Raw genomic sequence first — 22,612 nt, 5'->3', positions numbered from 1 at the left:
CCCACCCCATTTTGGTTGTCTTTCCTTTATAATTTGGCCATACGTCCACGTCAAGTGTATAATTTCATCTGGGGCTTTATCAGTTACCGCCCAGAGCCATGATTATATGGTACAGGGAAACTTCCTCCCCCTGAGCGAGTCTATCTTTAGTATCTTCTTGATAACCACTTTTTACAAAAAAAAAAAAAAAAAAAATCAAAAGGAAAGTCTTTTTTTTTTTTTTTTTTTTGTGTGTGTGTGTGTGTATGTGGCTCCAGAATCCCCAAATATAGCATTTAGAAGCAATTTATCAACTTTCAGCTTTCAGCTGCCACTGCCATTTTTCAAAGCAAAGTGTTTTAGGGGTCTCCATATTGAAGATTCAATCATGTACCAAGTTCATCTTGGTAGTGTCTACCAAATATGCACAGAGATAAAACTGGATTTTGAACAATCATAACAGCAGCAAAATAGATAATGGTATGACTTCTGGAAGAAGTAACTTTTGACAAACACAATACAAAACAGGGCTCCGATCTAGGGTTCAAAAGATAATTTATTAGTCTGAGAAGAGAAGTCACACACTATACCCAGTAATACGCTTCTTTTATTTTTGTGCCTTTATCTTAAAAATATATTTAAACAAGAAACAAATATTGAATTTTCCCATAAACTTTGCTTTCTTATTTACAGTGTTACATTGTAAATAACATTCCATTATACACAAATTAAGGACTGTGCATTACTGTATGTTCTCTTTACATATTCTTTCATAATATAGTACATATAGCTCGAAGCTATGCAATATTTAAGCTTAGAAAAGCTGAGTAAAGAAGTACAAACTTTCTCAAATAAGACTATTATTTAAAAAGGTTCTGACCTTAATTCTCTGCTAGATTGTTTCACTGAAACCATTCTTTGTTAAAGAAAAATGCCCCATATGAGGGATGAAAACAACAGTTTAAGTTACCACAGGATCCACTTAAACTGGTTAACAAATAAAAACACCTTATTACTTATTACTGTTATTAAATGGAGCACTACCACTGTCAAATCATTTAAACAAATAGATTTACTCTACAAATCAGACACACTACATCAATGACAGCTGGTACCTCTTTACAAAATAAAAAATGTTTCCTGTAACTTTAGGTTTTACTTGTAAACAGTTAAAGCACACATTTTGTAAAGATGATTTAATCATTCCTGGTCTTAGGTTACACAATGAGGAGTTTCTATTTCATTAAGGGAGAAGCAAGCACACACTCTGCAGATACATACACACATGCGTGCGAACACGCATATCTACATACCCACAGGCACCCACACCCAGCACCCACACACACTCACCCACCAAAGGACCACTTGTCACTAAGCGCTAACTGCAGCAGCACTTGTGTCTTGAGCGGTGCATGAGGTTGAATAGGAATTATAAAACAAGGAAGATAAAACATCCAACTTCCATTAAAAACCCCAAAAGCTCAGCTTCTGAAACACTTTTCAGACACTTCATGCTTGGCCTGAAGGGTCAGTTCACTGGGCTCTCCAGGCGGCAAACCCCACCTTCGATTGCAACCGACTGTCCTGCAACTGCACCAGGAGGGAGTCTTGAAATGTGAGTCTGCAGAAAAGGGAAAGCAGAAAGCAGAGGTCAGAGGTGCCAACAGTGTCCCTCCACTTCTGAGAAAGGTGGAGTGAACTCCAAGTGACATTCACTTTGCTCCTGAGCATCTGCTATAAGCCAAGCACAACACCAGTCAGTAGAGATGCAGATGTGATCAAGACAGCCAAGGCCCCTGACAGTGCCCAATGTACAGTTTAATCATATCCACAACAGTAATGGTTTTAATGCCAACAATATTGAACATATTCTAGTTATCTAAAGACTAATAATTTATTTACCTTTTGTCCTTTAAATATTCAAAACAACTGAGAATGCTTAATCCATGTTTATATCCCAATTTATTCCTTAAAAGATTTAAGTAGCTTACAAGAATTAAGATGATTCAATAACCTAAAGTGAATAAGGAAATGAGGTAAAACAAAACTAAGAACTTACAAAACAAGGGACAGACAAAAGTGAGATTAACACATAAAATCTTGACTCAGGAGTTCTGTATCCATGTTGGAGGCAGGATGCTGCTGTGCTTCTCAGTTTCCTTCAGGCCAAGATCAGGTAGATGGGTCATGTAGTGTACAGGATCACAGCAACCAATTGCTCAGATGAGAGCATCTGTTCTTAGCTCTGGGGCCAAGGAGACATTTCTCCTCTGGGTATACATAAAAAGGGTGCTGGGTAGAGTGGATGAGTGAAGACAAGTTGTGCCGTGCTGATTGTAACAATGTCACTCAAAGGAGGCTGAGGCCCAAGTGGAAGACAGTAAATGCTATCCACAGGTCAGGGCAGTATCAGCCAGGAATTCCTTTTGTGTGTGTGTGTGTATGTGTGTGTGTGTGTGTGTGTGTGTGAGAGAGAGAGAGAGAGAGAGAGAGAGAGAGAGAGAGAGAGAGAGAGATCTGGCTTAATCCAGGGACAGAAAAATATCAGGAAAAACGAAGGAGTGGCATAACATTCAGTTAATCCTCTTTAATTCTGTTTCTCTAAACAGCTTTTCCTAAGGACTGAACCACAGTGAGTTCAAGTCCATGGAATAAGATTGTTAGGCTACACCCAGGGTAGGACTACACGCTTCTATGCAACCAAAAATGAAGCAGGTATAAGTTTATGTGGAATAACAAGCCATTTGGTTTATAGTGTGAGGGCAGACACTCCTCAGAGGCTGACTGCACAAGTCCAGTAAGAGTAGCTGACAAAAGTCAATAATCTGGAAAATAATGAAGAATAGGAAATGGTTTTGGGTACTTAGTTTTTCTGTGTGCAAGCCAGGAAGCAATCTATAATGTACAAGGGTGAGGTGGGTTGAATTTGGAGGTGAAGCTGGGCAAGGAGGTCTCTATGATACCTCTTAGAATCCAAGTATCCTTGAATTCATTCACCTGACTCAGGCCACCAAGAATCATGCCTCAGAATCTGTTCTCATTATTGTAGCTGATAGCCAAATTTGGGTCTCACCACGTAAGTATATCAAACCTAAGAAGTTCTAGTAAAACAAACTTATGGAACTTTTGTTTCTTGTGATGCCTCATTAATCTGTGTGTGGGGAGGGAACTTAAAAGAGGAAGTTTTTTTTTTTTTTTTTGTCCTGCTGATCAGCACACATTGTCACTCCACGCACAAAAATCTCAAATCCCACAATTCCTGGAGTTCAACATTGATGAGACTGTTTTTACTTTTAGTCATTTGTACCATGGATTGAGAATTTTTTTCCAAGTCATCATCCATCAGAACGTTTATTTAAGGTCTTCCTAAAGTAACAAACAAAAAATCCTGAGTCCCTCAGTCAGTTCCATCTCTAATCTCATCCTTTAGTCAGGAATATAGGCATGCATTAAGAATAAAAGATGGGAAGGTGGTTCCTCAAAAGCTTACACATAGCATTATCATGTAACAATTCCACTTCTGGAAATATACTCTTCCCCCCACAAAAGTGAAAGCAATGACTCAGATATATGGACACCAATGTTCACACCAGATTATTCACAATAGGCAAAAGATGAAAGTAACCCAAAATATGGTATATACATATGATGGAATATTGTTCAGCCTTAAAAATGAATGAAATTCTGACCCATGCTACAACATGAGTGAATCTTGAAAACACGCTAAGTAAAATAAGCCAGACAGAAAAGGACAAAAATAGTATGGTTCTATTTATATGAGGTACTGTTTTAGTCAGCTTTCCATGGTGACCAAAATCTGTGACAAAAACAACTTAGAGGAGGGAAAGTTTATTTGGGGCTCATGTTTTCAGAGTTCTCAATCTATAGATGACCAACTCTATTGCTCTGGGTCCAAGGTGAGGTAGAGTATCATGGTGGAAGAGCACGGTGGAGAAAAGCTGCTCCCCTCATGGTAGCAAAGAAGCAGAGAAAGAGAGGGAAGAATAATCCCTCCAGGATAGAACCCTTCTCCAGCCACACCCCACCTGCATACAGATATCACTCAGTCAGTCCATTCAAAGTAGGATGGACTGATTAGGTTAAAGTTCTCACATTACAATCACTTTACCATCAAACACTCCTGTATTAACGCAGAAACTTTTGGGAGACATCTTCTATTTAAACCATAACAGGCACCTATTAGTCAAATTCATAGCTATAAAATGCAATGTGGTTGCCAGCGGCTTGGGAGAGAATAGGATGGGAGATACTTTTTAATGGGTCCAAAATTTCCATTTGGGATGATGAAAAAGCTCCAGAGATGAAAGTGGTAATGGTTTCATTCAAGTGAATATATTTAATACCACTGAACTATATACCCTTAAAATTGGTTAAAATGGTAAAGCCAACTCATGTATGTTTTACCACAATTACAAAAAAGAAAGAAAGAAAGAATAAAGCAGAAATGACAAATTACTACCTGATCCATATAGCTATTCATAAGAGAAGGAACTCACAAGAAATTAATCCATGATGGAGATCGCATAGGAAAAACATCAACACCACTATTCTATTCATAAATAGATTGGAATTTTCCAAGTAGATTAACCAAAAATCTATTCTTAACAGAGATGCTCACAGGAAAATCTGTTCTCAGACTTCCCAGCAATTCAGGGAGAATCTAAAGGGATCACCTGGAAGTCATGATGGTTCAGGCATCAGAGGACAAAGAGAATAAATGGAGTGTTTAAAAAAGATTGAAGAGTTCCAACATTTCAAAGCAGATAATTTAAAAATTGTCTTGGGAATGGTGGTATTAAAGCAATGGATTTCCTGCTGACCACAGAAAAGTTCAGCACCGAAGGAGGGAACTCCTGTTCCATCGACCAGGGGACTTGACAGCAATCTCCTGAGGTTTACAAAAACACAGATGGCCAATCAAAAATTATTTCTAACACTCCCACCCTTGCCAAGCTTATGATAGCAGATTATCTAAATAAGCTGAAGTCAGCCACAAAGTATCAAGGAAAGTTAGAAAGGAAAAAAAGGGGTGAGATTAGAAAAGTTGGCAATGATCTTGAGATGTTTATCAACTATACTTGGGCAAAATACTACACATACATTTAGATTTTTATAAATTGAACTGTTTGAAAAAAACATAAATATTCAAAATAAAAAACTAGACAAATTAGTTGTTATGATTAATTTCTCAAGATGGTCTCTTCCCTAAATTATCATCTAGTCCAGGAAGATTTTCCAATTATAAAACATGTGGGAACAATGTTGGTGTTGAGGAGAATAAAATGGTTAATTATTCATATGTCAATTCTTCACCAGTTTCATCCATCAACATGATCTTCTGACTTATTAGAAAATAAGTGACCTTGGTTTGAAAAAGTTTAAGCCACAGGTACTTCCAGGTTTCTGTGGGGATTTCAATGGGGCATCAAGTCATATAAATAGTGGGAGCTGTTTAAGAAAATGTTTTATGTGAGTGTTTATCTCCAAACACTTCTTTAGAGAAATGGGTCTGAATTTCTCTTGACCACTTTCTACAATGAATTTAGAAATTAACATTTAAAAATTCAATAAAGTATTTTATATTGAGTGTTTAAGGACTAAATAGATTCAATGGTATCCTATCAGCAGAGGAACTTAACAAGGAGCCTACAACTATTTAAACAGCAGTGCAATTTTTAAAAAATTTATTTATTTATTTTAATTAGGTATATATGACAGCAGAATTCATTTTGATTCATATACACAACCGCAGCAAAACTTTTCATTTCTCTGATTGTACACAATGTAGTGTCACACCATATATGCAGTCATACATGTACCTAGGGTAATAATGTCCATCTCATTCCACCATCTTTCCTGCCCCCATACTCCCTCCTCTCCCCCACCTCCCAGAGTTTGCCCAAAGTTCCTCCATTTTTTTCCCATGCCCTTGCCCCCCATTATGGATTAGCATCCACTTATTGGAGAGAACATTTGGCCTTTGTTTTTTTGGGGGATTGGTTTACTTTGCTTAGAATGATATTCTCCAACTCCATGCATTATGCAAATGCCATAATTTTATTCTCTTTTAATGCTAAGTAATATTCCATTGTGTATATATACCACATTTTCTTTATCCATTTTTCTATTGAAGGGCATCTAGCTTGGTTTCTCAGTTTAGTTATTGTGAATTGAGCTGCTATAAACATTGATGTGGCTGTGTTACTATAGTACACTGATTTTAAGTCCTTTAGGTATAGACTGAGGAGTGGGATAACTAGGTCAAATGGTGGTTCCATACCAAGTTTTGTAAGGAGTCTCCATACTGCTTTCCAGAGTGGTTACACCAATTTGCAGATCCACCAGCAATATTTGAGTGCAGCAGTGCAATTTTATTGTAATTTAGAATTCATGAGAAATAACACATGAAATGCAGGAGAATAATCCATTTGGAGTCATCCTGCTACATACCCCAGTTGTATAGCTCTCTATCCATGATTCCATACCTTTAATATCCTTTTCTGGATCTTTCTCAAGGAAAGACTTCCAGGACACAATTCAATCTAGAAGCTCTTCTCCTAGTTCTATAGCACCCATCTGAGAATTTCTCACTGGTGACATCTTGGTTTTGATTTGCTTTTCAGTTTTTAGGTTGTCTTACATATACCTTGGTATTCCCTAGAACTTTCAAAGTATAGGAAACGGAGAATAGATGACCATAATATACCCTCTAGGATTGTGTTTATATACACAAAAAGTATAAAGTGTGTAACTAGCATGATCACTTATTTCAGATAAAAAGCCAATCAAACTACATTGTCAGAGTAAAGATCCTTCTTAGATTTTTAAAGAATAGACTGACTAAATGTTTCCATTTTCAATTGATTATGCTATTTATGAATAGAGTCAGAGCTTTAGATTTCTCAGATGCTAACAGCTCTACACCAGTGGAATAAAATGATCTTATAGCTGGAACTCTCTGCTTTCTTGCTAATTCCTTATAGATCCTTGAGGTTAACACTCCTGAAGAACTATAAATTATAAACTAAACTGACTATTCAAAACCAATATTCTTAGGGCTATGTCTCTCTTAAAAACCAAATACATTTAGCTTGAGGATTTCAAAATAATAAAGTTAAAAATAAAGAAAAAATAATTATATAATTACTTGATACTGAATCTAAGTAGTGTCTTATATTTCCTGGCATTCACATTCACATGATAAAATTCTTGAAGACCACCTGAGGGACTGCTCTTCTGTGGTTTTAAGGAAAATTGAAATACACTATTTAAAAGTCTAAAGCCTTATTTAGTGGTTATATTTTAATCCTCTGCCTCTCTACTCAACATATGACCATTTTTCCACTTTGGGAGATTTGTTTGAGATCTTCCATGGGAGTCAAAGGAAGACTCTCTTAAACAAGTCATTATCCTACTTTGGTGGAGTTAGAAAAACAAAATCTAGACAGACATCATCCAAAATAATCTCTTGGAAATATTTTGTTCACCAGTTTCATAATTATGAGGGTTTGGTTTTCTTTTTTTAATGTAGAAAACTTGAAAGCAAGATACTAAAGTCAAAGCAATGCAGGCATTTACAAATAGAATAAATGACACTGGCAAAACACTTAGCAGTGGAGAGATTTACAAAACAGCATTGCAAAACAGAGTAGAGGTGTACTCATCAACCAGTGGCTAAACAAATGCTTTATGTATTCCACATATTATGTCCAATTCTAAAATTAATCTACAGAGGCATCATAATGGCCATGAGCATGAGCTACAGAATCAGAATACCTGGAGTTCTTGGTTACCTCTTCTTCTTTCTGGAGTGGTGGGGGTGGGCGGAAAGCTACATTTCCCAGCCTCCTTTGCAGTTAGGTATGGCTATGTGACTGACATCAGGTCAATGGACTAAAGTGAAAAGCACCATGATAGAAGATCTGGCACAATATCATTCTATGCACCATTCTCCAGACTCTTTCTGATGATCCAAAGGCTTATGAGATAGGAGGAGTCTGAGATCCCATATCATCATCTAGAGGAGAGTCCTTTGCCAATCAGAAACCTCAATTTTGTGTGCGAGGTGAGTTCTCAATGTGAACGAGAACTACACTACTATTGTGTGTGATCAACTATGCATTTGAGAATTTGCTTGTTGTAGCAATTGCTGTTATCTTAACCATTACTGGTTTATTCCAGGGTTCTGTGCTTATTAGCTGTGTGAACTCTGCTGGTTCCTTAACAGGACCCTACATCTGTGGATAAAACAGTAGCATTTATCATAAGGTTGATAAAGACTATATGAGAAAATACATGCAAAGAAAGTATATCTCAATAAATGTAAATATTGCTGCTCAAAACACACACACACACAGCCCTAGCATAAATATTGTACAGCACAATCTCTATTACAGATTATTATATATCCCAGAATTGGGAAACTGTTTCAAAAGTTTGTCAGTCTGCAAAAATAGAACAAGATATTAGGGGAGGGAGTATGGGGATAGGAAGGATAGTAGAATGATCAGACATTATTACCCTATGTACATATATGACCAGTGGGTTTCTACTTCATGTACAACCAAAAGAATAAGAAATTATACTCCTTCTATATATCAAAGTGCATTCTGTTGTCATGTATAATTAATTAGAACAAATAAAAAGTATTTTAAAAAATTAGTTGCATAGCTGAAGATACTAATATTTTTAAGCCAATACTTTTGATGCTACTGTTTTGCTACTACCAACAAAATAATTGCTGATATTACTAAAGGCTTTGCGTATACTAGTATGCTGTATCATGAATCTTAAAGGCTCAAAAACAATAAGCTCAATATGCTTGGATGCTACTGACAAAACCAAAGTGGTAGAATGCTGAGAAACTGCCTTCTAATAACATGTAACATTGTTGGGAAGACAAATAAAACCATATGAAATGATTAGAAAACCATGAATGCAAAAATACAAATTTGGGGGGATTTAATTCATATTGTAACATGTAGAGACCTCAAAGTGACACCGAATTAAGTCTGCATTGCCCCATAAGCTCTGGTTTCCATTAGTTCTGAGTTGAAATATCTCCTGCTGTGTCCTTTGCTCCTTCTTCTCCCTGTCCTAGACAACTTCTACTTTTTTCATACACTGGCAGTGTCACATGCATTTTCTAAATACAATCTACAATAATGTGCATGTTTTATAGAATAAAAATCCATTTAACTACAGGTTAAGTGTCTCTTTTGTGTTTATCATTATGTGACTTGGGCAATGAAAATTTGGTTCTGTGAGATGGTACTGTGGGCTGAGCATACCTTACATTCTCACAAAGTAAATTCTTCATCAGTCCTTTTACTGGTACAAACATGATAGACCTTAAGCAGCCAATTTCATAAAGATAGGCTGGGGAAGTGTGTCTGGCTAGATTTAATGCCTTGTTTTTATTGGGGATTTTATTTTTTCTCTTTAAAGTGGAATCAGAATATATTGCCACCCCCATCCATTTCCCAGAAGTTCCTGCCCACAGCTTTCAAAAGCAGTCTTTCAAGGACACACATTTTGTGAATAAGTATATTCTGAGCATTCTCTGTGTGCGGCATTAAATTTGGAATGTAGTAACTGCTCTAAAAATAGTCTGGTCTTCAGACCTCATCCTGAAAGCAGATGTATTCTATGAGCTGACAATTTTACATGAAACTTCTTAATATTGTCTGGAATACTATATGTTTTTACAGAATAAAAAGCCATAAATTATTGCCCCAAAGATCTAGTAATCGCTTTCTAAGCCTGGATAACATTGGGGCAATGTGAAATAAGGACTGTAGGCAAAGATCTCTAGAGGATCCTTTCTGAGTTTTGAGATCCCTAATGCTGATTTCATTTAACTTTCCCATACATTGTTAATAAATAAAAAAATGAGTATTTATTTCTATTCCATCACTGTCTTACATTAAAAGTAAATAGGCCGGAGCAATCTGAAGATTCTCAAGTTCAACCTAACAAATCAGAGATATCAACAACATGAAGAATCGATTCCATATGTTTGTCATTTTACTGTATGCAACCCCTACCTTGTTTTCCACATTTAAAACAAGTATGCCATAAAAGATCCATTGGCAAATGTGGAAAAAAACACAATGACAGCACTATGGTAAATTTCATTGTTAGCACCAAAACAGGGCTATATAAAGGGCAAAAAGTTCTATTGTTCTCAAATAAAAATATCATGTCCAAAGAGCCTTAAAATAAGATTAAAATACTCTCTGATGAGAACAGCATGTTGTTTCAGGCTCACGGTCACTTTTGTTTCTTCTTTTACCATGCCTACTGATACCACATTTCAGTTAGAGGGAACATCAGACAAGAGTTCCCTCCTATTTTTAGCTTAAAAGCCCTATGAGTGAACCCACATAAACACTGCAAGCCTAACAGTAACTATTATCCCACCTCTCACATGGAGAATTATCATGAATATTCCCTTTGCTAAAGGTGATAAAAGCTCTCCACTATTTAGCACATATTTATTCTTCACTTCTTATAGAAGAACAGAAGAATGAAACACACATGGATCTTTCTGTAAAGGCAATAAATGTCTTTGTAGAATATAGAAACTAGGTCCTTGTGAAATCTTAATAAAAATAACAAGTCCCCATCTTCACATGCTTTAGTTTCCATAGTACTTTTACATTGATGAGATCTCAAAATACCCCATCAGGTAAAAGGATGTATTCTATACCTATTTTTCAACTGGAAAACACACACACACACACACACACAGCAAGTCATAGAATGGTTACGTGGTTTATTATGGTCAGAGAGGAAATGGAAAAACTGAGATGTGAATGAATGCCTCTGGACTCCAAATTTAGGGCTTTCTTTATGCCCACAAAGCCTTACTTTGAAGAAGGATGTTAAATTAAGCTCTGTTTCACCTTTCACTGCAGGTGGCCTATGATGAAGCAGTTTTTCAGGGTAAAATAAAGCATGCTCAAAAAAGCTAGTGTTGCAGATTTTAATAACCAATTTCAGAATGAGTTTTAGTCAGTTTCTTGCTGCTGTGACTAAAAGACCTGAGAAGAACAATTTTAAGTACAAAAAGTTTATTTGGGCTTCACGGTTTCAGAAGTTTCAGTCCACAGATGGCTAATTCATTCCTCAGGGCCCAAGATATGGCAGAGGAAAGTAGTTCAGGACATCACACCAGGAAGCGGAGTGAGAACTCTACCCAACAAAGACAAAATATATACCCCAAAGGCCCCCAGGGATTTACCTCCTCCAGCCACACCCTACCCACCTTCAGTTACCACCCAATTAATCCCTATCAGGGGATTAATGCACTGAATAGGTTAAGGCTCTCATAACCTAATTACTTCCCCTTTTTTCTTGCATTGTCTTACACATCAGCTTTTGGGATAGATCTCATATCTAAATCTAACAGAAGAACTCTAGGTTTAAGCCTGAATTCCGCTGCTAATGGACTGAATAATCTCTAGACAAGAAATTCACTAGCTTTGGATCTTGGCATTCTTACAGGTAAAAATAAAAACTTGGACTTAATTATATCCAGGGTCCTTTCTGATTGTGACATACTACATAGTTTTATCTTAGAATGTCCCTATAAATGTTTAAATAATTTTTAAAAAGTTCATGTCTCTAAATTTTCCTAGAATCTGGTTATTGCATTTTTTTATTAGCCTTTCTAAGAACTAATTAGAGTCTCACTTAGTCTTGGAAATCTGTCCCACCTTCTTAGATTCAACCTAACCCTAAAAAGCAGTGTTCTGAGAGGGTAATCTGAAGACCACCTACCAAAGCTCACCATACCAAAGTATCCCAGGAGGCTAGATTTTTCAGCCTTCCTTGGGGACTTGTACTTCCACTTCTACCAGGGCAAAGCCTGTATGAAAATACATCTGTGATTCCATAATGTTAATGGTGCACACTGAGATCGTAGAGACATTTAAAACTCTGATTTTTTAAAATATTATTTAATAACATGTACTATTTTATGTAAAATAGTGAAACAAAAAATCAGTATATGTGATTTCATGTAAAAGGATGGTGAAATGTGATGGTCATCATTATACAAAGTACACGTATGAAGACTTGAATTGGGTGTCAACATACCTTATATACAAACAGAGATATGAAAAATTGTGGTATATATGTGTATTAAGAATTGTAATGCAAAAAAGTACATGTATAATGGCATAAATTGGCTTGAACATACTCTATAGAGATATGAAAAATTGTGCTCTATATGTTTAATAAGGATTGTAATGCATTCCACTGTTGTCGTGTATTTTAAAAAATAATAAAATAAATAAAAAATGAAAAAAAAAGAAAAGAAAACATACCAAAAAAAAAAAAAATCAGTTACAAAATGTTAATAGTAGATAATGTGGAATAGCTCACTGTATCCCAGGGGAATTCATTTAGTACCAGGACTGGAATTTTTTTCCTTGTCATTTTCTTTCCTTTTCTCAATTATGTAGCAGGATGATTTAGTGAGTGTTTAATAAAGCAATATGATCATAACTAATTGATTAACTAATCTATATATTTTTCTTACTTTTCTTATGGCTCTAGACTCATCTGGGAAGGTATGACTATGTCCCCACTCTACTCTTTAAGACTACTTAAAAAAAAAAAAAAGAAAAGAATGAACATGGTAACTGATGTCCATACAAGATCCAGCAACAGCATCTGAAAAAGGTGACACTCTTCTCCCTTAAACACATTCTTTCCTTGATTTCTAGCCCATGCTCACCAGGTTCTCCTTCAACATCTCTAGCCACAACTCCTCAGGATCCTTTGATGGCTCTTCTTCATCTCCCCAATTTATAAAGATGGGAGTTCCTAGAAGTTTGGCCTCTTCTTCTTCTTTTTTTCTCCCTGTTTATATTCTCTCCACTGGTGATATTATCCAATTTTGTTTTGTACAGCATTTACATGCTGAAATTCTCAAATATACCTCTCTAATTAAGTCACTTCCTAGTTTGTGACTCCCAAAGTCATGAGGTTTTAAGTGTTTAGAAGCTTGAGTTCTGGAGTTAAGATTGTGTGTCTAGGGCTGGGGTAGTAGCTCAGTGGTAGAGCACTTGCCTAGCATGTATAAGACACTGGGTTCAATTCTCTACACCACATATAAATAAATAAAGGTCCATCAACAACTAAAAAAATTTTTAAAAAAAGATTGTGTGTCTGGACTCACTTAGCTCCACAACTTTGTAGCTGTGAGACCTTAGATCTGTAACTTGACTCAGGCATTTCTTCTCTGAAGGGGCAGGGAGATACTAAGCTAAAAGGAAAGAATCTATCTGGGCTCTGCAGAATGAGGGTTCAGTTGATCCCAACTTCTACGCAGATGCTGGGGGCTTCCCCTAAGGTCCATAGGGGAGGTTCTAGGCCACCATTTTCTTGGTAAAGACAGCTGCCTAGTCTCCTCTTTGTAAAGAACTTTCTGGGGAGGTCGCAACATCCTCATTATTTGTAGTAGGTGAAAATCCAAAACATCAGTTACAGTCTTCTGGTTGGTAAGCTACCAGATAACATTGATATTACTCTTTCCAAGAGCATCTGGTATTTGAAAAGAAATGAAAGGCTAATGTTTAAACAATCATAAAGAGTAAAACTACTATTTGTGTAATGGACTATTTCCTGAGAATCTCAGTTGATCTGTCAGTGAGGAATTTAGGAGGAGTAAAATTAAAAACCAAACAAATTCTTTAAAGAAAGTTTTCCTTGTCAAAATCACCTGCTTTTTGACTTCTTATCGACCAGACCCATGCAACTTCAAAGAACTGTTAAGACACTGTGACCTAAATTTCCCTGACTTCTGCTGGGTCCTGGGAGGTACTCTCTGGAGGAAGAAGAGAGGAGAGGAGAGGAAAGGAGGGGAGGGCAGTGTGGCAAACTTACTGCTCTGCCTCATTCCATTCTTAGACATAGTTAGGTATAGGAGCACAGAAAATTCAGACATACTACAATCAAGAAATCTGTTTAAGCCAATTCATCCTGAATGTGAAGGCATGGCATCCTTTAATACCAGTCATACCTGCAATTATTACAACAAATATTCTCAGACTTCCCTTTATTTGACTCCAAAACTGAATCTCAGTTTCCTGTGCTGGTTTTTTCTCACCTCCCCAACCAGTACATGTTGGAGTGTTCCAGGTATCTCAGTAAGTTGAACCACTTGTTTTCCATTTATTTCATAGAAAAATATCTGTAGTGTGTATAGTGAAGTATCAATTCTACCTCCTCCTCTAGTTACCACTCTCTTTCTTTACTTCCATTTAAGTTCTTTGAAAAAGTTGTTCACACTTGTGACCTCAAATTCTTTCCTTTCTTTCTCTTGTAAACCTCTACCGTCATGGTTTTTACCTTGACCTCTGTACTATTCCCCTCTTAACAAAATGGTTTCCAATGTCAAATTCAACTTCCCTAATTTCAAGAGGCCCAGCAACAATCATGTGGTAAAGTTGATCACACTCTCCTCCCTGAAAATAGTTCTTCCTTCAGTGTTTAAAATATTATGCTCACTTTTCCTCTCTTCTTACCTCTATGATCATGACTTCCTAGTCCCCTTGATTGGTTCTCCAAATTAAAGGAGTTCTTCAGGTCTCTCTTCTCTTGTCCGTATTTACTCCCTCGGTGATATCATCCAAGATTACCAAATGTATATATATCTCCAGTTTAGTCTTCTCTTCAGACATATGCATCCAACTATCTTCTGGACATGCCCACTCAATACTTAACAGGTATCTCAGAATTAACATGTCTAACAAGATTCCCACTTCTTTCCCTCAAATTTTCCTCCCCTCCACCTAAGTAAATGGCAATCCTACTCTTCTAACTACTTAGACCAAAATCTTAGGAGCCTTTTCTATTTCCCTCATATTTCCATTCAACCTATCAGCAAATTCTAATTGCCTTATCTTAAAAAATACACAGAAGACAACAGCTTCACATCGTCTGTATGGCTAATGCTCAAGTCCAGTCATTATTATCTCTTACCTGACAATGACCTCCTACCTGCCTCTCTTTCAGCAGCTGGACTAGCCTCTTTTTATTTTTTTGGTGGTACTGAGGATCATACCCAGTACCTCACACATGCTAGGCAAGTGCTTCACCAATGAGCTATAGCCCCAGCCCTTTTTAAAAATTTTATTTTGAGACAGGATCTCACTACATTGCCCAGGCAGGCCTTGAACTTTTAATATCCCTGTGTCAGCCTTGTGAGTAGCCAGGATTACAGGTCTTTGTTACCACTCCCAGCTCTAGAGTGGTCCCTTAAAATGCAAGTAAGATCATGTTTCCGGCTACCATCTCAAAGGAAAAGTCAAAATTCTGACAATGACTACATGATCTGGTCCTCCACCACTATTACAACCCATTAAAACTGACTTCTTCACTGTTCCTACAACATAGCAGGCACACTCCTACTTGAGGGTCTTTGCACTTGCTGTTCCCTATGCCTGGAATGTTCCTGCCTCACTCCCATAAATCTTCCAACACTATTTAAATGTCACCTTCTCAGTGAGGCCTACCTAATACTGTCTTAATCCATCCAGCTTCCATCTCCTTGCCAAGTATATGCCATGATTATATTGTTTCCTCCATAAGCATCTAAATCTGCTAGCACAGGGATCCTTGTCTATTTCGCTCATTTTTATATCCCCAGAAAAGCACCTAAATATAGAAGGTACTCAGTAGTGTTTATTTAAAAAATAATTCATGAAAAAGAAGAGATATTGTTTTTTGTCAAAATTCTTCTCCTAAGCAAACTGAGTTTTTTTTTAATAGCAAAAAATTGAAAAGTCAAATAACTCAGGTATCCTTGCTAGTCAGTCATTACTAGCCACTGTAATAAGTTCTTGCTGGTTAAATGAAGTTATAAAGAAACACATTTTTGTCATCTTTGATGGTGAAAAATCTTATAAATTTTATTTTTTCCCCAAAATATGGCATACTGAACAAAAACCATAAATTTCTAGATTAAGGAACTTATCATACCTCAAAGGTCTTCAATTTAAAGACTTCCTGTCTGACTATGAACCTTTGAAAACTTGTAGGAATTTAAAAAAAATATGTATCATAGACATTTTTAATGGAGCAGTATAGTTAGTACATTCTAACTATTCAAAATTTTATCTCTGGGCTGGGGATGTGGCGTAAGCAGTAGCGCGCTCGCCTGGCATGTGTGCGGCCCGGGTTCGATCCTCAGCACCACATACAAACAAAGATGTTGTGTCCGCCGAGAACTAAAAAATAAATATTAAAATTCTCTCTCTCTCTCCCTCTCTCTCTCTCTCACTCTCTCTTTAAAAAAAAATTATCTCTAAGAACCATCAATGGAAGAAATTGGAAATTATTGGCTTTCTCACCTATTACAGAGGGCACATTTAAAATACTATTACTCTTTCTATTTCAAGAAAAAGCTGTGTGCAAGTATTTTGAGCATCTCATAACAACAGTGTTAATATAATCCCCATCCTTAAGTAAGTTTCTTTTCATCCCTTCAACACTGCAGCAGACAGTATAGTCCAAACATGTAAGTACAGTGATGACAGCTCAAGAGCATAAAAGTAAATTGTCAGTACCTACCACTTATTGTATCCAGAAGTATTTGAAAGGAATGTAAATAGAATAGCTTAACCATAGCCAAATGTCTCAATTAGTTAATACTAAAATGTAATGTTTTCACCAATTTACATTACTGCTTTATATACAAGACATAAAACACACTTAGTTTCTATCACAAAGAATTTTTAGTCCTTAGGATTAAATAGAATGGGCATTCCAACATGAAGACCTTAAAAAAATACAGAAACTATCTTTGTTGGGTGAATGATATGGGAATGAATATGTATTCTAGCAGACAGACTTTGTTTAGGGCTCAAAATCTACAATAGGGGTCACTCTTACATGCCTGTAAGGTAGGTAGACCAGGTATAGGACTGTCAAAGAAGTACCCAGGCCTCACCAGAATGATGACCACTTATTTGCTTCATTGTCAAGTCTTCTGCTCTTATAGGAGGAAATAAATCAGTTTTTTATATAAAATTTAAAATGTTTAAACCATATGTTAAATTTAGTATTTTATGTAAATTTAAAATGTTTATATAATTTTTAAAAATGTTTAAAAACTGATTTGATTCATCCAGCTTTTTTTATCTCAAATCTAGAGATAAAAGGAAGCACCTGAAAAGGAAGGACCATGGGGACAAAATCTTGTGTCCATAGCAGTTCTACCCTAAATCCCAACATGGAGTCACTTATTAAAGATACATTTACAAAAGGCCTACTATGTGCTAGACCCTGTGTGGCCATTGGTACTACCACATATACTATATCCTTAGTCAATTCTATTATTGTTATTCATGTACTTAATAAAATAATGTAATAAAAGTTGTTATAGCATAAAGTCAATGGAGGATCCTGAATATTTACAATCATAGAAACCAAAACCTTGCTTCAGGTTAGGAAATTACTTGTACAAAATAAGAACAACAAGACCAAGATTACCGTCTTGTCTTGAGATTACCCGGCAAAAAAAAAAAAAAAAAAAAAAAGATTTCTTTCATCACTTGTCTACCACTTCCCAACTAAAAGAAAGAAAACACCATTATGTAATTACTCACTCACTATAGGTATTAAGGGTAATCATTCTCAAGTACACTTGTCTCATTTACATGCAATGGTATATGTCCTGTGGGAAAACAGCAGGCACCCTTCTGCCTGCAACAGCACACGTCTGTCTAAAATGTTGGGTACTAGAAGAGAACAAAGTGACACTCTAATGTTAAGTTCACAATTATGATTGAAAGCCATGTAACTATGTAGAGAAATTTGTGTTTTCATTATTTTTCATGTTGCTATAACCAAAATAAAAGTTTATTCCCTCTTTTCAACTAACATGGAAAATCTACTAGTCCAAGTACTAGACATTTATCTTTGTACAGACAGATCTAACCAAATACCATGATTAAAATGAGATTTACTTGAACAAATATGGTTCATACCTCTGAGAAGATTTATGCTCTTGCCAACACAGTTAATTCCCTCTTTGTGGTTATTCTATTTATTGCTTTGGAGCAATGTCAGATGAATCATTTGGAAGAAGTTGATGGTGTAAGACTAATTAGGCAAAACTAAAGTTACCAACTACTCTTAGAAATTAACTTGTTTTTCCTCAGAACTTGAGGAAAGTTCTGTCTTACAGTTTGATTTTCACATATTCAATTTTCTGCAATCTTCTGATTGTCTAAAGGACTTTCTAAATAGACCCAGTGGGATCCTACTGACAGCTCTGAGAGCATGGAAAAGAAATAAAATTTTCTACATTTGAAATTCTGGGCAAACTTAAAAGGTACAAGTTGAAATCATTGATTAGCCACTTTTCCTGTGGTCTATTAGTACATTTGCCAAATTTAGCTGTCTGGCATGTTTTCTTAGTACATAGCTTTTTGGTGGTACCTAACCTACTATCTTGAGGCAGCTGGCTTCCTGCCAGGAATCAGATGCCTTCAGTTGTTGGGTAATATGAGGACTACATTATCAAAAGCAACTAAAATTTGGTTTAGGATAAAGCCAAACTTGCATCTAGATGACTGTGATAAATCTAAAATATAATCCAACAAATCCATAAGTACTAATAAATCCATATAGCCCAACAAATCCATTGGCTGACCCAGTGTCACCAGCTGCTACCATCTGAACTGAAGTCTCTTTTAAGGTATGCATCATCAATATAACTCAAAGGCACTCCACTGACCAATGCTAAATGGAATCCAAGAAGACTGCCAGTCTGCTCAAGGCTCATGTAAGACAAATTTAAAAGTAGCTAGTAAGCAACATTTTTCCCTTTTACTTTTAAAAGAAGTATTATTTTAGGTGAGTTTATAAGAAATATTACAGGCAAACCTTAGATTTCAAAAAGAAAGAAAAAACTAAGTTGTTATACTGTTAAACTGGTAAACCTCTAGTCGAATAGTTTTTGAAAAGGCTTCATTACCACCATATTGACCTAAACTACAGATATGGGGGTGGGTATCCATTCTGGTTTCTTCAATTCCCCCCATCCTTCCCTTTTTTTCCCCTGTCCTGGGACCTCTGAATTTACTTGTCAGTTCATTTATACTTACACGTTAGTAAGATTTTACCCAAACCTACCATCTCTACCTAGGAAGCAGGGTGAAAATTCAGGAAATATTGATCATCTTAGTACATGTAAATGGCGCCTTCAAGAGCACAACTATAGTGTAAATGGGGCTTGGGGAGCTGTGTGGTGTAACGACTCTGATATCCTTCACAATTTCCACATCCTCTACAACTATCATCACCATCAATGACCATCATAATTAATGAAGTTTCTATTACATACACTTCACTTATAACATTCAATTAATTTTCAGAATGCTATCAAACAAGTAGTGATAGTCCCTCTTTAAAGATAAGGAAACCAAGAATATGCCCTGAGTTTTAAAGCATGGACTCTGGGATCTAAATCCAAGCATGACTAAGTCCCAAACCCATTCTTTTAATCATTCCACCACACTACCTCTGTATGGTCTTGCTAATACTTATTTTCAGACTTCCAAAAAATAGTCATAACCTACATTCTATGAAATGTATAGACGTTCACTAAATGGTTTGATGACTTCTGACAATTTGTATAACCACAAAACCAAAATATAAATAGAAAGTTTTCTGTAAAGAATATTTCTATTATGCCCCCAAATTCCTTCATGTTCCTTTTATAAGCATTTCTGGGTTTGTATAACCATATCTTAGTTTTCCAGAACTTGGTACAAATGGAATAATTCACCCAGCACTCTTTTGTATCTGGCTTTATTCATGAAACACAATGCTTCTGGGTTCTTTCAAAGATATAGAAGAGAATTTATTTAGCTCTGGGAGGCTTTACCCTTGGCACAGGAAGACCTTATTAAAGTTTTATAAACTGCTTTATTTAGGTAAATATTTAGGATGATTTTGTGAGGTTTTTGGACATTAAATTTGAGAAAGTTAATGGTCACCAAGATATACAGGGCTGATGCTATGCTCAGTGGTAGAGCACTTTGCCTGGTATGCTTGAGTCCCTGGTCAACACTCTACACTGCAAAAAAAGACTTACACACAATCACAATCAAAATGGTAAAACAATCAAATAATAAATGACTTCTTGTTATATTCCTCAAAAAATTATAATTGCTAGCGCACTGTTTATTCCTATTCTATATTCATTGTGATCTTTTGTTTTCTGAGTATAATCTTTTATTATTTACAAATAATCTTTCATTATCTTCCAGATCAAAATACCACAAAGTTACCTGTTTTACCTAGGTTATATTTTCACTCTTACAGAATAGGAAACATTTATTAAGCTAATTATATTTACATAACCTTATAATTTAAAAAGAGAATTAAGAATAAATAATGGGGTCATCATTTCACTGACTCTCATCCACTTTCAAAACAGCAATTGTCTGGCAAATTATTTCCATCCCCAAGCAGACTGAAATAAAAGTGAAATTATGGGAAACCTGTGATAGTTTACTAGTAATAGTATGCTCTTAATATTTCAATCCTGGGAATGCTTGATAATCCAGAAAACATTAATAGACTAACATTTAAAACATATTCTTACTTGAAGTACATTATAGAGTACATAAATAATAGGTAAGTTTGTGAAGAAACTAAGATCCATCTATTATGAGATACAAGTGTTCATTTAAAGTATCTCCTTCACTTTTTAATAATATTTTATTACAGTTGAGTATATAATTTTTCATTTGTAATGTGAAATTCTTTATTGTAAAGACAGCTCCTTCCTTTGATGACAAATGGCATCTACACTGCCAGTGTTTATTCTGGACTTCCAGCATTGGATAAATCCTAATTCTTGAATCACAAGTTCCCATCTATATTTCTAAGATAGTGATTGTATAATATCTGCGGTTTCTGTTGGATCTCGCTGCATCAGCATATCTGGTAATCTCCTTCCTTTAAACTGCAGAAGACTAAAGTGGTATTCCTGCTGATCTCAGAACTTCTGATACACTGAGTTCAGGGTTGTCTTCTATTGGGGAACACTGTCTTAACTATAGTAACCCTGTGGTAAGTCATAAAAGTCCAGTAGGATAAGCCCTCTAAGTTTCATCTTCTCTTTTAAAGTTGATTTTTACAATTCTAGGTCCTCTAAATTTCCATATATAAATTTTAAAGCCAGCTTAGTTATAGAACAAAAACTGCTGAAATTTGATTAGGACTGCTTTGAATCTATGAATAAATTTGGAAAGAATGAGTATCTTAGCATTACTGTGAGTTTTATACTTCATGAATAATATCTCCATTTATTTAAGTTTTCTTCTATCTCTCCCAGCAAGGTTTTGTAGTTTCCAGGAGAAAGGTCTACTACATCATTTGTTAGATTCATCCCATATAATCTGAGAAAAACTGTAGTTTTTTAATTGCTTCCTTTCCAACTTTTGTCTTTTATTTCTTTTACTTATTTTATTGTACTAATTTGGAATTCCAGTAAAATACTGAATGGAGGTAATGTGAATGAAACTGTATTTTCCTGTTCTAAGTGTTAGAAAAAATATTCCATGTTTCACCAATAAGTATGATTTTAGTCATAGGTTTTTGGCAATTGCCCTTTTATTGGATTGAGGAAGTTCCTCCCATTTCTGTTATTTTGAAGTTTTTATAATAAATAGAAGTTGAAAAAAATCATATGGCTAATTAAAACAAATTAAAAAATTTAAAAATCTATGGTATCAGAACAAATATATTTTTTTCTCCTTATTTTGGTAATACAGTAAATTATATTGGTTGATAGTTTAACAATTTTACTGACATAATTCATATGCCATAACATTCACCCATTTAAATCAAGTGTTCCATTCAGTGGCTTTTAGTATATTTACAAAGTGTGCAACTTTCTAATTTCAGAACATTTTCATTACCTCAAAAAGAAACCCCATACTCATTAGAAGTCACTCCCCATATCCTTCCCCCTTTTCACTTGCAACCACTAATCCACTTTCTGTCTCTATGGATTTCCAATTCCAGGCACTTAATATAAATGGAATCATACAATATTTAGCCTTTTGTGTCTATCTTCTTTCACTTAAGTTTCCAAAGTTCATGCAGGCTACAGTATGTATCAGTATTCCCTTCCTTTTTATAGCTGAATAATGTTCCATTGTATAAATATATCACATTTCTGAAAATATTACTGATATATTTAAATTTTAGAATGTGATCAATCTATATAAATATATGCAAGCACATATGCAAGTAGTAAGGTTGTCATTGAAAATGTTATTAATACAATAGGGGTTAAAAGACCACACAAATTACATCTGATTTGCAGATACCTATAATTATTTTACATACTTGAACTTTGAGAATATAAGTAATCTGAATACTAAATCAGATGGGAGAAATATCTTCTATAGTTTTCAAAAGACATAGCATATCACATTTTTTATCTATTCATCACTTGATGGGCATTTGGGTTATTTGGCTTTTTAACTAATATAAATAATGCTGCTATCAACATCTATGTATAAATTTTTGTGTGAACACATCTTTTTAAATTTTCCTGGAAATATCCTTAAGAGGT

General features: G+C 35.5%; 1 protein-coding gene across 5 annotated transcripts in view; it reads right to left on the bottom strand.

Annotated features, from left to right (window-relative positions):
• Positions 1–568: 568 nt before the first annotated feature.
• Positions 569–22,612, bottom strand: part of Tasp1 (taspase 1) — a 282,779-nt gene continuing 260,735 nt past the window's right edge. For all 5 annotated transcript variants that reach the window (XM_027921784.3, XM_071608719.1, XM_071608720.1 and 2 more), the window contains one exon: positions 569–1,600. In XM_027921784.3, coding sequence (XP_027777585.1) covers positions 1,508–1,600 — 93 coding nt within the window. In that variant the 3' untranslated portion in view covers positions 569–1,507. The remainder of the gene's footprint in view (positions 1,601–22,612) is intronic.

The sequence above is a fragment of the Marmota flaviventris genome, chromosome 2, assembly GCF_047511675.1.
Source record: "Marmota flaviventris isolate mMarFla1 chromosome 2, mMarFla1.hap1, whole genome shotgun sequence".
In the NCBI taxonomy this organism is placed as follows: domain Eukaryota; kingdom Metazoa; phylum Chordata; class Mammalia; order Rodentia; family Sciuridae; genus Marmota; species Marmota flaviventris.
The sequence above is the reverse complement of the archived record's forward strand: the minus strand, read 5'-3'. Positions and strand labels throughout refer to the sequence as shown.